We start from the raw sequence: 14,126 nt of genomic DNA on the forward strand, positions 1-14,126 counted from the left end.
TTTATTTATTTATTTATTTTGGTTGTGCTGGGTCTTCGTTGCAGCAGGCGGGCTCCTCAGTTGCAGCATGCGGACTTCTTAGTTGCGGGATCTAGTTCCCTGACCAGGGATTGATCCCGGACCCCCTGCATTGGGAGCACAGAGTCTTAACCACTATGCCACCAGGGAAGTCCCTGTATCTTTTTCAAAAAACAGAAATCCTACCCAAGAGCTTTGTACTCAAGGAGAACGCTGAATTTTGACTCACTCAGCCTCACCTCTAATAACGTGATCACTCCTGATCTATATTCAATTCCTCCATCGTCTATCCCCTTGCAATCCTTGCCTAACCATGTGCCACTAAACACTGGTATCCAAAAGCCTGATTTAAGTTAGTATCAGCTGAGTGTCACCCCCAATACCACAGCAGCCTTAAGCGTTTGAGCAGATTTATCTTAATAAGGGCCTGCTAAGGATGGCAATGCAAAACAGAGAAATTGGGTCCTTCCTGGTATCAACGAGCAACTAAGGTAAGCCATACTACCTCCATACTTGAGTTCATAGATCTATGTTAACTTGTGGTCTTTATCTTCTAGTTGATGGGTTGAAAGAACCAATGTGATGTTTAACCCACAAAAAATATGGCACAGAAGGAATAATGTGAAAGGGATATGGAAGGTAAAATGAGACATAGAAAATGGGAGACAATATATAAAGAGATAAAAGCCAAATTTTTTCCCAGAGCTCTGAATCCCTAGCATAAAAGAAAATAAAAAATAGGAAATAAAAAGAATATCCATACTTAAACATGTCAGTACTCAGAGACAAATCGAACAGAACATCTCAACAGCCAGAAAAAAGGGGTGATTGACTACAGAGAAATGCTACAAAGAAATGCCAATTTGACCAAGAGGAGATATTCCAACAGCAACAACGAAGGCTAAAACCTATGCAATAATATCTTCAAAATGTTGAGGGATAACACCTGTTAGCTTTCAAGTGTATACCACCTAAATTATTCAAGGTTTTGTTTTTGTTTTTTTTTTTTTTTTGCCCCCGGCTGCGTTTGGTCTTCGTGCTGCACACAGGCTTTCTCTAGTTGCAGCGAGCAGGGGCTACTCTTTGTTGCAGTGTGTGGGCTTCTCATTGCGGTGGCTTCTCTTGTTGCGGAGCACGGGCTCTAGGCGCGCGGGCTTCAGTAGTTGTGGCGCTCCGGCTCCGTAGTTGTGGCTCACCAGCTGTAGAGCGAAGGCTCAGTAGTTGTGGCACACGGCTTAGCTGCTCTGCGGCATCAGGGCTCGAACCCGTGTCCCCTGCATTGGCAGGCGGTCTTAACCACTGAGCCACCAGGGAAGTCCCAAGAATAAGGTTTTAAAAATACATTTCATCTCACCTAAAAATGTGAAATTTGGGGTTTTTATAGTTATCAGGTGAAAACTGTCAGGGAGAAAAGTTCACTGAAAACGTTATCCTAAATCCAAAACAAACTGTGTCGTTTAAGCTTTCAACCTAAATCACTAACTATAGGCCACTGTTGCTGTAACTGGGACTTTATGATAATGTCCCCTATCGATACAGACTCCGGTATCAGTATAGGACTACTTAAGGTAGTCTTATCACCTACCTCTTAAGTTTGGTGGAAAAATTAAGGAAGGAGCAATTACTCACTTTTGTCAGTGCCTAGAAATTAGCATCAAATGGTGATTTTATTTTTTAAAGTTCGAACTGGCCTTCCAGCCCTTTCTACGAGTTACCAGCAATAGGTATGGATTACATACACACAGAATCACTGAACACTTAAAGAGTGATGTGGTCAGATGTGTGCTTCTCAATAACAGGACAGTTCAGAACAGGAACTGGCAAACCATAACACATGGGCCAAATCTGGCCTGTTGCCTGTTTTTGTAAAGTTTCATTGGAATGCAGCCCCGCCCACTCACTTATGTGTTGTCTTTGGCTGTTTCACACTATAATGGCAGAGTTGAGTAGTTATGACAGACCATAGAGCCTGCAAAACCCAAAATATTGGGTTAGCCCAAAAAGTTTGTTTGGGTTTTTCCATAACATCTTATGGAAAGACCCACATGAACTTTCTGGCCAACCCAGTATTAGCTAGCTGGCCCTTTACAGAGAAAGCTTACCAACTCCTGGATTAGCATATCATAAAACTGATTTAAGAAAACCACAAGCCACACTGATCATGTAGGCTTATTGGGCAACTATTACATTAGGCCAAGAAATACTTGCACGAGGGCAGAAAAATAGAAGAAACCCACATAATCCTCTATGAACGTTGTAATATTTTTTCCTAGACTAAGTAAGCCAAGTATAAAGTTTACCCTAAGTGAGCTGTTGGGCATATTAATAAGTACAGCAACAAACAAAGTGCTTTGCTTTTTATTATCCTTGTGAGAGAAAATATTTTAACATCAAGTGGGTCTGTGACTTGTGCGGAATTTACCAGAAACCAGAGAGTGAAAAACCAGTGCTCAATTCTACATTTTGATCCAGTAATTAACATTTGACGTTCTGATCTTTATTAATGAGATGTCTTAGAGATATCAGATGGCCCCCTCTGGGGACGTGCGAGAGAGCTTTCTTCCATCAGGAAAGGAAGTTACAACACGAGGACCTAGTTGTTCTGGCATTATTGCATTCAATCGTCAAGTTTGGATTGCTTTCTTTCACATCCTTCAACAGCTTCTGGATTTCCATGGTAGATTTGTCTATCTTCAACCTGAGTGTCTTTAAGGGGCCATTCTTCTGTTTTAAAGCCTCAAGGAGCACCATTATTCCACTCTGCCCCAAGATGTTCTGGCCCAGGTCCAGAGTTTCCAGGCTCTGGTTGCTAATAAGAGCAGAGGCGAGATCCTGGCAACTGAAAGGGGTGATGGAACAGCCCCAGAGCCTGTTGAGAAAGTACAGAAACCCACTCATTTAAGCGAGTTCTTACGGAGAATCTACCATGTTGCCAGGCATACTCTTACTTGCTGAGGACCTAGCAGCTAAGAAATGAAAATTATTTTCTTCATGGAGCTTATTTTAGTGACATCAGGACACGTTATACTGAAGACGGGATAAAAGTATCAGAACAAAATAAACAGGATTAGGATTAATAGGACAGAGAAGGATTAAGTAGATTTGTGATGGTCGGTGAATTGCACATTGCAAAGATGATGAGGGGAAAAAAGTAAAATACAGAGTGAACCATTATGATATTTGGGGGAAGGAAGCCAGTGTAGCTGAAATGCCAAGCTAGCAGGAAAGTAGAAAGAGTGGCTCATATCTATAGGATCCCGGAGAATCTTGTAGGCTATTATAAAACCTTCAGATTTTATCCACAGTGATACGAGGAGCTTTTGAGTCTTCTGAAAGACAAGTGCTGTGGCCTGGCTTGCGAGTTGAAAGACACCTCGGGCGTGATGGGTTGAGAACCAATGCTGGGAAATCAAGAACCGAAATGTGCAGACTACATTCACAGATAATGCAATAAATCCAGATGACATACTGAGTGAAGTCAGTCAGACAGACAGAGACAAATATCTTTATATGATATCGCTTATACGTGGACTCCAAAGAAACGGTACAAATGAACCTATTTACAAAACAGAAATTGAGTCACAGATGTAGAAAGTAAACTTGTGGTTACCAGAGGGGAAAGGGGTCGGGGAGGGATAAATTGGGAGATCGAGATTGACACATACACCCCACTATATATAAAACAGATAACTAATAAGAACCTACTGAATAGCACAGGGAACTCTATTCAATACTCTGTAATGACCTATATGGGAAGAGAATCTAAAAAAGAGTGGATATATGTATATGCGTAACTGACTCACTTTGCTGTACGCCTGAAACTAACACAACATTGTAAATCAACTCTACTCCAATAAAAAATTTAAAAATCCCTATGACAGCTGGTCACCCAGATGAAGCATTAGTGGCATGGGTGGTGGGGTGGTAGATGGTCATCTCGTAGGTACCTGGAAAGAGGTGCCTCAAGATAGTTTGAAGGTGAGGTGTGAAATGATGAAAGGAACAAAAAAGCAGAAGCCTGAGAGTCAGTGAACAGAATAGGATTGTTTTCTCTCAGACGTTACAGCAAGTTGAGTTATTTAAGCTAGTAATGCATTATGTTACCACGGCCTCCATTCCTGATCTCCTTTTCCCAGAGCTCCTTCTTGACTAAAAGATGTCTTTGCCGGTGGAGGACAGAGGGAGACACTCTTTGGGGTAGACACAGCTCATGCCAGCTTATACATACCCTAGTTAGCCAACTCAAGCCAGAATGACCCCTCAGCCACATGCCCTTGACCACTGTACCATCTGCACATCCATCTATATGTGGAGTCTCTAACCATCCTTGTGCCGCCCCAGGCACTATGGTAGCCACTGGGGATACAGAAAATTGATTCAATTTCTCTCTAAATAAAATTAACAAGTAAACGGATGAACAAAACATGGTATATCCATACAACGGGATATTATTTAGCCATATAAGGAATGACATGCTTACACCTGCTACAATGTGGATAAACCTTGAAAATGTTATGCTAGCTGAAAGAAGCCCGACACAAAAAGCCACATATGAAATATACAGAATAAGTCAATCTTTAGAACAGAAAACACATTTGTGGTTGCCAGGAGTGGAAGGGAATGGAGAGTGACTGCTTCGTGGGAATAGAGTTCTCCACTGGGGATGATGAGAAAGTTCTAGAACTGGACAGTGGCAGTGGTTACACAAGTATTTTCAGTGCCACTGAGTTGTTTACTGAGTGTACAGTGGTTCATTTACGTCGTGTGAATTTCCCCCTCCATAAAAATAAGTGTTTAAAAAATGTATAGTTCTGGTGATTGGGCAGGACAATACTAGAGTCAATTTATTATTTGTTATAGAGAACAGATCATGCTGCAATAGGATAGTCAGAAGACCTCTGAACTATCAAAACTAGTTTGTTCTCCCCCAAAATAACTAAGGTGAGGAGTATTGGCAGACAGCCCTGCAAACTCCAGGGTCTGTATGCGCTAGTCAAAAAAAAAAAGAAAGAAAACCCCAAGAAATACAAATGAACTTATTGACAAAACAGAAATAGACTCAGACATAGAAAACAAATTTATGGTTACCAAAGTAGAAAGGTGGGGGGGAGGGATAAATTACGAGTTGGGGATTAAAATATACACGGTACTATATGTAATATAGATAACCCACAAGGATCTACTGTATAGCACAGGGAAGTATACTCAGTATCTTATAATAACCTACAATGGAAAAGAATCCAAAACAGAATATATATATAAAACTGAATCACTTTGCTGTACACCTGAAACACAAGATTGTAAATCAACTATATTCAATAAAAATTTTTTTAAAACACTAAGGACAAAGACCTTGCAGTGGGAGAAAGAATTGGGTGGGTTCTGGGAACTGAGAGGCTAGTTGAGTGATGTACACCAAGGTGGGCAGAAAAGCCTGAGATGAAGTTCGACAGACAGGAAGGGGGTCCCTCATAGACAATGGTCTGAGACTTGGTAGCAAATATGGATTCACATGCTTGTTATATAAAAATGTGTACAATGAGGCTGATGAGTTTACAAAGTAATTCACCAAATGCATTAATTGTGCTGTTATCAGGATGGGTCATAGAGAAGACTTGCCCATTCTGTAAGGGAAGAGTTAAATGTCCTAAGTCACAGCTAATTAATATCAGATGGGATCTGAACGAACTTCTGATGTCAAAGCCCCTGTTCAATGCCTTCGCTATGGTTCTGGGCTCATGTTCAGTGATCCAGAGAGATTAATTCCCATCTGTGGATACCATGGATTTTCCTCTCCAACTTCTACTTCAGAGGAGCTCAGACTTGACTCAGTATTGGAATCAACCAGAATATCCTTAAAAATTCTGATACCTGGCTCTACTTCCTCCAAGGTTGAGTTCATCTGGGGGAAGCATGACCATCAAGAATTTTAAGTTCCCCAGGTACAGCCAAGATGCCAGGATAGTAAACAAAACCACCGTATAGCCTAGTGTGCTCTCTGCTCAAGGCTGAGGAAGTCTTTACATTTATATAACCCAGATTCTCTTTCCATTAGGGTTCTGGTTGCAAAGTAGGTTGCATCAATGAGACACCTTTGACAGACTTGGAAGAGAGAAGTGATTCAAAGCTCGCCATCCTGTTGGGGCCACTACATATCCTGAGGGTAGTATCCATCTACAGTTCCCTGGGTATTGAACTGGGGAAGGCCCACTGTGCCCTGATCACTGGATCCCACCAGAAGCAGTGTGATCCTGAAGTCTACTTCACTGGAGGCTATTCCCACTTCAAACCACTCCCTCTGAGGCTTCCCTGGTGGCGCAGTGGTTGAGAATCTGCCTGCCAATGCAGGGGACACGGGTTCGAGCTCTGGTCTGGGAAGATCCCACATGCCACGGAGCAGCTGGGCCCGTGAGCCACAACTACTGAGCCTGCGCGTCTGGAGCCTGTGCTCCGCAACAAGAGAGGCCATGATAGTGAGAGGCCCGCGCATCGCGATGAAGAATGGTCCCCGCTTGCCACAACTAGAGAAAGCCCTCGCACAGAAACGAAGACCCAACACAGCCATAAATAAATAAAACAAATAATTAAAAAAAGAAGAATTTCTTAAAAAAAAAAAAAAAAAAAAAAACCCACTCCCTCTGGCCCTCTGATCAACTTCGTAAACACCCAGTTACCTGTATTCAATTTCTGCCGGGGTTTGCTCCTAAAACTGGACAAAGAGTGATACTATTGCAGTTTGTATTCCAAAATCTCTGAAAGATTTAATTATTTCCAAAACATCTTTAAAATGAAGAAAGCAACTTACCCTAGACATTTCAGGTTACAATTTGGGTTCTTCAAAGCTTCAGAGAGAAAGCGCAATCCAGTGGCTATGGGGTTGAAACCCAGGTCCAAGTGTGTTAGGCTGGAGTCTCCTTGGAGAAGCTTTGAGATGTATTTGCAGCCATGTCTGTTTATGTTGCAATGACACAACCTACAAGTATAGTCATATGAAGAGAAGTCTGTTATCCCTCTGTGACACACATCCTGTGAAATGGCTGTTACTTCCAGCATCACTTATATGCTACCTTGAGCCATATGCTTTCAGGTAGGCTACAGAAAAACATAAAACACATGGAATTATGATTACATTATGTCTACCCTGCCTAGATGGTAGAGTGTTAAACTGGCCTCTGTCTGCCACCTTTTATTATGGAGAAACAGACACGCATCTCCTAAGATACAGGTTTTCCTAGCATGATAGCATATCACATAGGTGAAGGGCTCTGGATTCAGACAGACCTGAGACTGAATCTGAGGCCTCACTTATTTTCTGCACGGTTAGGTCATTGGGATTCCATTCTCCCTGTCTTATGTTTTATTTCAAGTCCTGTATTTAATTGTCTCAGCATAACTGTGGTACATCAAAAGCACAGCATTCCTGATATGAGTGGCTATGTCTCTAATTTAAAACACTGCCGACTCCTCCAAGCTTAGACTCCTACAAATCCTCCTGACCACAGAGAAGGATGTTCCCATGGTACAGTTAGGCAGGTGGACCTGCAATCGTCCCTAAAAAGCCTTGTGCCCCAAGTACGGCATAATAGCGACAGAGGCTGTAGAGCCTGAAGTGACATGACAAAGCGCAGCTGGATGACAACTGGACCAAAAGATGCCATGCTTTGTATGACGTGAGACCTTACAACCATACTTGAATCTAGGGCGCCTGGGGAGGGGAGCTAAAACAAAATCTAAAATTAAGTTTTGACAGCCTACAAACTGGACGTTTGGTCAAACGTTGCCTTTATGTATTTAAGGTAATGATCATTGATACCTCAGTTTATAGAGGGAGCTTCATACCCACTACACAGATGTGACCATAGGCAAACTAAGAGGCTAAACTTTGGTTTTCTAATTAGCTAATTGGCAAAACTGAAACAAAGGTAACTATTGCTTGTGGTTGTAAGGATTAAAAAGTCTAGTAAAATTTAGTAGAGTACCTGATACACAATAAGTGCTTATACGCATCAGATGTTTGTTGTTGTTTAGATGCCTAAATCAACCCTGTAAAACAGAGCAGTCTGTGTAGTGGCATCATACAGGAAATTTTATATTCTTCTAATGAATACCGTTGAAGCAGAAATACGACCTTCTCCTTTTCTCTCTCTGCCACTATAAATTGAATACCTGGTTTCCTTTCCAGTCTTGAACCCTAATATATAACTCAATCCACTCCCATTTGCTGGAAGATGTCATGTGAATTTTCAGAATATACACAGAACTTCGGACCTGAGAGCCAGTTGCTTATCTCAAATTCTCAGAATAGGAAGAGGCTGGAAGGTCAACCTTACTCCTAAAGACATGCAAACATTAACATCTGTTTCTAACTGTTCTTTCCCTAATTTCCACCAGGATCTTGCTGGTTTCATTCAAGTGGAATTATTAAGTACTCTTGTTTCTGTCCTACTTGAATCCAGGTGTGTGAATGTACATATAATACACACACATGTACACACAATACACACACACGCACACACACACACACACACAAGCCAGCAGGGACTTACACCAAGGTCTGTAGTTGACATTCGGGGTAACTCAAGCCCTCACACAAAATTTTCACCCCGCCAACGCCAAGGTTGTTTTTGCCCAAGCACAGGTGGGTCAGCCTCTGGTTGACAATCAAAGCAGAAGACAGCTCCTTACAACAGGCTTCCGTAAGGTGACAGTTTTCCAACCTGCAAAAGCACCACGTAAGTGGTAAGACATTTCCAAAGTCCAAACTTCCCAGCTGACAGCCCTTAATGCAAGTCCCCACCCTCTCTATCCTGTGCTAGTGATCAAAGCCTGAAGGACCAGAAATGAGAGAAGGGCAAGCAAAAATGCATGCATCACCCACCTGGGACCGAAATGGGTACCAGGTGTCTCCATCAGTAAGAGGTCCCATAGGGTTTGCCCTGTAAGTCTGGTCTTACCATCGCTCTTCTCTATGTGGCCCCAGACCTAAAACGAAGATGTTCCACCGGAAGAGAGGTGAGACTTACGACAATTTCTGCAGGAAACACATTGGGTGTCTCAGAGTCGAACACAGCAACTTGACACCCTCATCCGGAAACTCACTGGCTGTGAGATCCAGGCATTTCAGGGACTGGTTGATTTTGAGGGCCGAGGAGAAATCAGCCCACCGCTGAGGGGTGTCAGAACAAGAACCCAACCTGCGGGATAAATGGGGGAAAGTCATTCTTCTGGGAGGACAAAGAGACCCTGTCAGCTAATTATGCTTGGAGACTGTATCCTTGATTCTCGTGTCATTCTACTCCAACATGCGTCAAACCCTGGCCTGAACTATAAGAGAACTGATCTCCTTTGCTTCTTCAAGTATCTCCGTGGCCATCTGATCATCACCCAGCCTCACCTCTAAGAGGGAAAAAAAAAATCAGTAATGCAATTCTGTGTGAAGTTTCACCAACATGGCCGGCTATTTCTCAAACCCCACTTTTCATATCACTTTCCCTGACCTGAGTCTATCCTAATCCCACTTAAATTTAAATGTGATTCTATTGAAAAAAAAAATTTGATGCCTGGGGACTTCCCTGGTGGTCCACTGGTTAAGACCTTGCCTTCCAATGCAGATGGTGTGGGTTCGATCCCTGGTCGGGGAGCTAAGGTCCCACATGCCTCAGGGCCAAGAAACCAAAACATAAAACAGAAGCAATATTGTAACAAATTCAATGAAGACTTTTAAAATGGTCCACATCGACTTGAGGATATGGGGAGGAGGAAGGGTAAGAGGTGACAAAGTGACAGAGTGGCATGGACATATATACACTACCAAACGTAAAATAGATAGCTAGTGGGAAGCAACCACACAGCACAGGGAGATCAGCTCTGTGCTTTGTGACCACCTAGAGGGGTGGGATAGGGAGGGTGGGAGGGAGGGAGATGCAAGAGGGAAGAGATATGGGAACTTATGTATAGGTATAACTGATTCACTTTGTTATAAAGCAGAAACTAACACACCATTGTAAAGCAATTATACTCCAATAAAGATGTTTAAAAAAAATAAAATAAAATAAAATGGTCCATACCAAAAAAAAATCTTTTAAAAAAAATTGATGCCTGAAACTCAAAAAGTTCAATTTCATAAGTTATTAGGGAATATGCTAATTAAAACAAGGAGATACAATTTGACACTTAGGCAGCCAGGTCCAAACTTTGAGTTTGTGTTGCAAGAACAAGAATAACTTCAAACTCCTTCTGTTGATGGAAATAGGAATGTGGTGCAGCTATTTTAGAGAACATTGAGGCAATCCATTATACTGGGACGGAAACTCAGCTGCTCTTGTAGACACAAATCAGAGTACAGGACTCCAGGACAAGTTTGTTTGAATAATGGCTCTGCCCCTAATGTTCAAAATATTCACAAGTTAGTTAAACTTTTTAATATTCTTTTTTCCCTTCATCTGTTCTATGGGGAGAGATGATACTTTGCCATGCAAACAAAGGATATAATAAGTAAAGGATATAATCAATCCATCTGCCTATTAGAATGTATGTCATAAGCAAAACTGGAGTTCTTAAAATCAGTACCTTTCTTCCCTCAAAGCTTAACCTATAATAAGGACGTTGTAAGTTTACGTAATTTGAATACAAGGTGGAATGTAAAGTGTCTCAAATCAATGAGCAAAAAGCAGATTCTGAAGCATTTTCAGAACTCTAATGAAAAACTGATGAACTCATAAAAGTGCTAACAAAAGATCAAGATGAAAAAAAAAATTAATTACATGGGACTGAGTGAACTGATGAGGATGAGTATAATTTTTGTGACTTTCTGTCTGAATTAAAAAAAAATCCCACAAGGACTCAGAGGCAAAGAATATACAAATCAATTTTCACTGCAAAGTAAAGGAGCTGTTACAGTGGAGGATTACTGGACTGAATGTCAATATTTTGACATAGTATGAGTGTGTTTCGTGTTTGGTAATTGCAATCATTGTTGCTTTTGTTGTGGTCATCCATGTACAATGCTTGGTGTCAGTCTATTTATCTATTGTAAAAATAAAATACAGTGTGTGTGGCGTGGGGGGGGAAAGACTTAAAGTTCCAACTCATCATGCCTTATGTTCAGGATAGCAATAAACAGTGACATCTTGAAAAAAAAAAACCAGATTCTGCACCAGCCATTTGTCATTCTGCAGCCTCAGTATATCCACGTAGAAATGTCATTTACCACAACTTCAGAGTAAACATTTACTTTTATACTATGTCAGCTAGTAAACATCTTCACCATAAACTATGAAGTATAATTTCCTCAAAAATTTATAAAATTACATTCATTCAAAATGAATGTTTTCTATATATTTGAGATTTTATAAAACACACAAACACTAAATCTAAGTCTGTAATCTGATATTTTTAATATCATGCTTAAAACATGTACTTTCAATTGTTATTTCACTACCCACATTTCTCAAGACTCTTTTGCGTCAACTCTACTTGTTTGAATAAAAATCTAAAGAAACAAACAAACAAAAACACACTTCAGAGTAATAGATGTTTTTTCTAATTTAATGAAAGACAGCACCATCAGAAATCATCCATAATGGTAAGAGCTGCCAATTGTGCCCGGTGCCTATGCAAAGCAGTTCACATCCCATGTTTCATTCAATCCTCAAAACCCCATCTCATGGATGAGGGAACAGCTCAAAATCATATAGGTCATAAATGTCAAAGCAAGGTTCCCAAATCCAAAAACCTGTGTCACTAGCCAGTACCTCACGTTGCTACTCAACTAAGTGGCGGGGGGGGGGGTGGAATGGTACCCTAACGATGGGTGATGATAATCAGAGCACTCATTACGAGATCTCATTGAGGATAAGGGAATCCGTCAAACCAGTGAGCTACCAGGAACCAGAAGACTTGATGTTTCTACAGCATCACTGAGTGACCAGTTAAGGCTGATGGCTACTCTGAATCACAACAGGTAGGTAACATGCAACCTGAGATGCCATGTCCCTAAGCTAGAAGATGACACAAAACTCTGAGTGTTTCCTTGCATTCAGGACTCATTATTCAATGCAGAAGGCTAGCTGGCTGGGGAAAGACTATAGGCTGACATGCCATCCATATTCTATGTGAGAATATGTTCCCCTGTTTAACATGGTACCCAGTCAGAGCGGCCACCCTCTTCTTTCTTGTTCACAGAGCTCACAGCATCCTTTCCATGCTGAGAACAGCAATGACAGGAGACCTACCTCAGATACTGCAGATTACATCTTGGATGTTTCAGGATCTCACACAACAGCAGCAACAGCATCTCGTCACTGTGGACACTGCCTTCCAGGACCAGGTGTGTCAGCGTCTTCTTACCAATGAGAGCCAGACAGAAGTCCCGGTAAGCATCGGCAGGGGAGACGTTCTTAATCCTAGGGAAAATAAAAAGAAGGGATTCATTCCATCTTGAGTGCTGTAGATGGTCGGTGCTGAGAACACATAGTGGGATGAGAAGTCACAAGTCAAGACAGGGATGGGGGGCTTCCCTGGTGGCGCAGTGGTTGAGAATCCGCCTGCCAATGCAGGGGACACGGGTTCAAGCCCTGATCTGGGAAGATCCCACATGCCATGGAGCAGCTGGGCCCGTGAGCCACGATTACTGAGCCTGCGCGTCTGGAGCCTGGGCTCCGCAACAAGAGAGGTCACGATAGTGAGAGGCCCGTGCACCGCGATGAAGAGTGGCCCCCGCTTGCCACAACTGGAGAAAGCCCTCGCACAGAAACAAAGACCCAACACAGCCATTAATTGATTGATTAATTAATTAATTAATTAATTTTTTAAAAAAAGACAGGGATGGGGAGCTGGTCTGGTAAGCTGAATTGAAGGACGAGTCAACCGAGTGATAGCTGGATAGAGAAGGACAGACTACTAACAGATGTAGTATATGGTGATGGGAAGGAAGATGGAAGAGCTGGTCTGGTAAGCTGAATTGAAGGATGAGTCAACCGAGCGATAGCTGGATAGAGGAGGACAGACTACTAACAGATGTAGTATATGGTGATGGAAGGAAGATGGAATTGGATGGCAAAGGGCTTGATACACCCTTGTCTTTGCTCACGCTGATCTTCAGAGAAAATATCCCCATCCTTATTTTTTGTATTGGGGTGACACATTTTGCTCCCCTACAAAATGTCTCTTTGACGTGAATATTATTTCACGCTGAAAACAATCAAGGCTGAAAATACTCTGGAAGAGACTCTGACCTTCCCCCTAACTTCTTGAATAATTTAGATAGAGGGACTGTTACAGGAATAGAGCTATCATCAGAGATCTCTGCAAAGAATATGGGCTAGGTGTGGTAGGGTAAGCTCTTAGAGATCAGAGCACACTCTGTGTCCAATTTTCTCTGCAAGACCCAGCAAACATTTGTTTAGCAAACATTTGCTTTTCCATCCACATGCGAATTGCCTTCCTTCCCTTTGAAGTCTCAAATAACTACCCCCAACATCCTCGATCATCTTTAGTTGAAGGTAGTATTTAATGTGAAGATTTCAGCCATTGGGGTAGTTACTCAATTTTTCTGGGTCTCTCCCATGTATACATGCTATAAATGTTTGATTTTCTCCTGTTAATCTGTCTCATGTCAAATTCACTTTTACACCAGCCAGAACATAGAAGTATAGAGAAAATTTTCTTCCTCTCAGACAATATTTTATGCTTTATTTCTTTCAACGTTCAGTTCACATACAACTTTCCCTCCTCCTCAATGCCTGACTTTTTCCAGTAAGAATAAATCACTTCCTACTTTATCCCCATGTAGTCATTTGCATTTCCACAAAGCAGTTTTCATTTAGGCTACAGTAAGTTGTGGTTTATAAGTCAGCAAATAAATTACAGACTCCTTGAAAGTAAGTACCGTTAAGAGTTGTTTGGGAGAGAATTGGCAAGATGGCAGAAGAGTAAGACGCGGAGATCACCTTCCTTCCCACAGATACAGTAGAAATACATCTACACGTGGAACTGCTCCTACAGAACACACACTGAACGCTGGCAGAAGATCTCAGACCTCCCAAAAGGCAAGAAACTCCCCACGTACTTGGGTAGGGCAAAAGAAAAAAGAAATAACAGAGACAAAA

At 41.8% G+C, this 14,126-nt stretch overlaps 1 protein-coding gene across 1 annotated transcript in view; it reads right to left on the reverse strand.

The window, feature by feature from the left end:
• NLRP7 (NLR family pyrin domain containing 7) overlaps window positions 1-14,126 on the reverse strand; it is a 50,387-nt gene that overhangs the window by 19,171 nt on the left and 17,090 nt on the right. The window contains exons 3-6 of the mRNA XM_068527885.1: window positions 12,252-12,422; window positions 9,042-9,212; window positions 8,565-8,735; window positions 6,824-6,991 (exon numbers count right to left, since the gene is read on the reverse strand). Coding sequence (XP_068383986.1) covers window positions 6,824-6,991; window positions 8,565-8,735; window positions 9,042-9,212; window positions 12,252-12,422 — 681 coding nt within the window. The remainder of the gene's footprint in view (window positions 1-6,823; window positions 6,992-8,564; window positions 8,736-9,041; window positions 9,213-12,251; window positions 12,423-14,126) is intronic.

Source organism: Eschrichtius robustus, chromosome 19 (assembly GCF_028021215.1).
Source record: "Eschrichtius robustus isolate mEscRob2 chromosome 19, mEscRob2.pri, whole genome shotgun sequence".
In the NCBI taxonomy this organism is placed as follows: Eukaryota; Metazoa; Chordata; class Mammalia; order Artiodactyla; family Eschrichtiidae; genus Eschrichtius; species Eschrichtius robustus.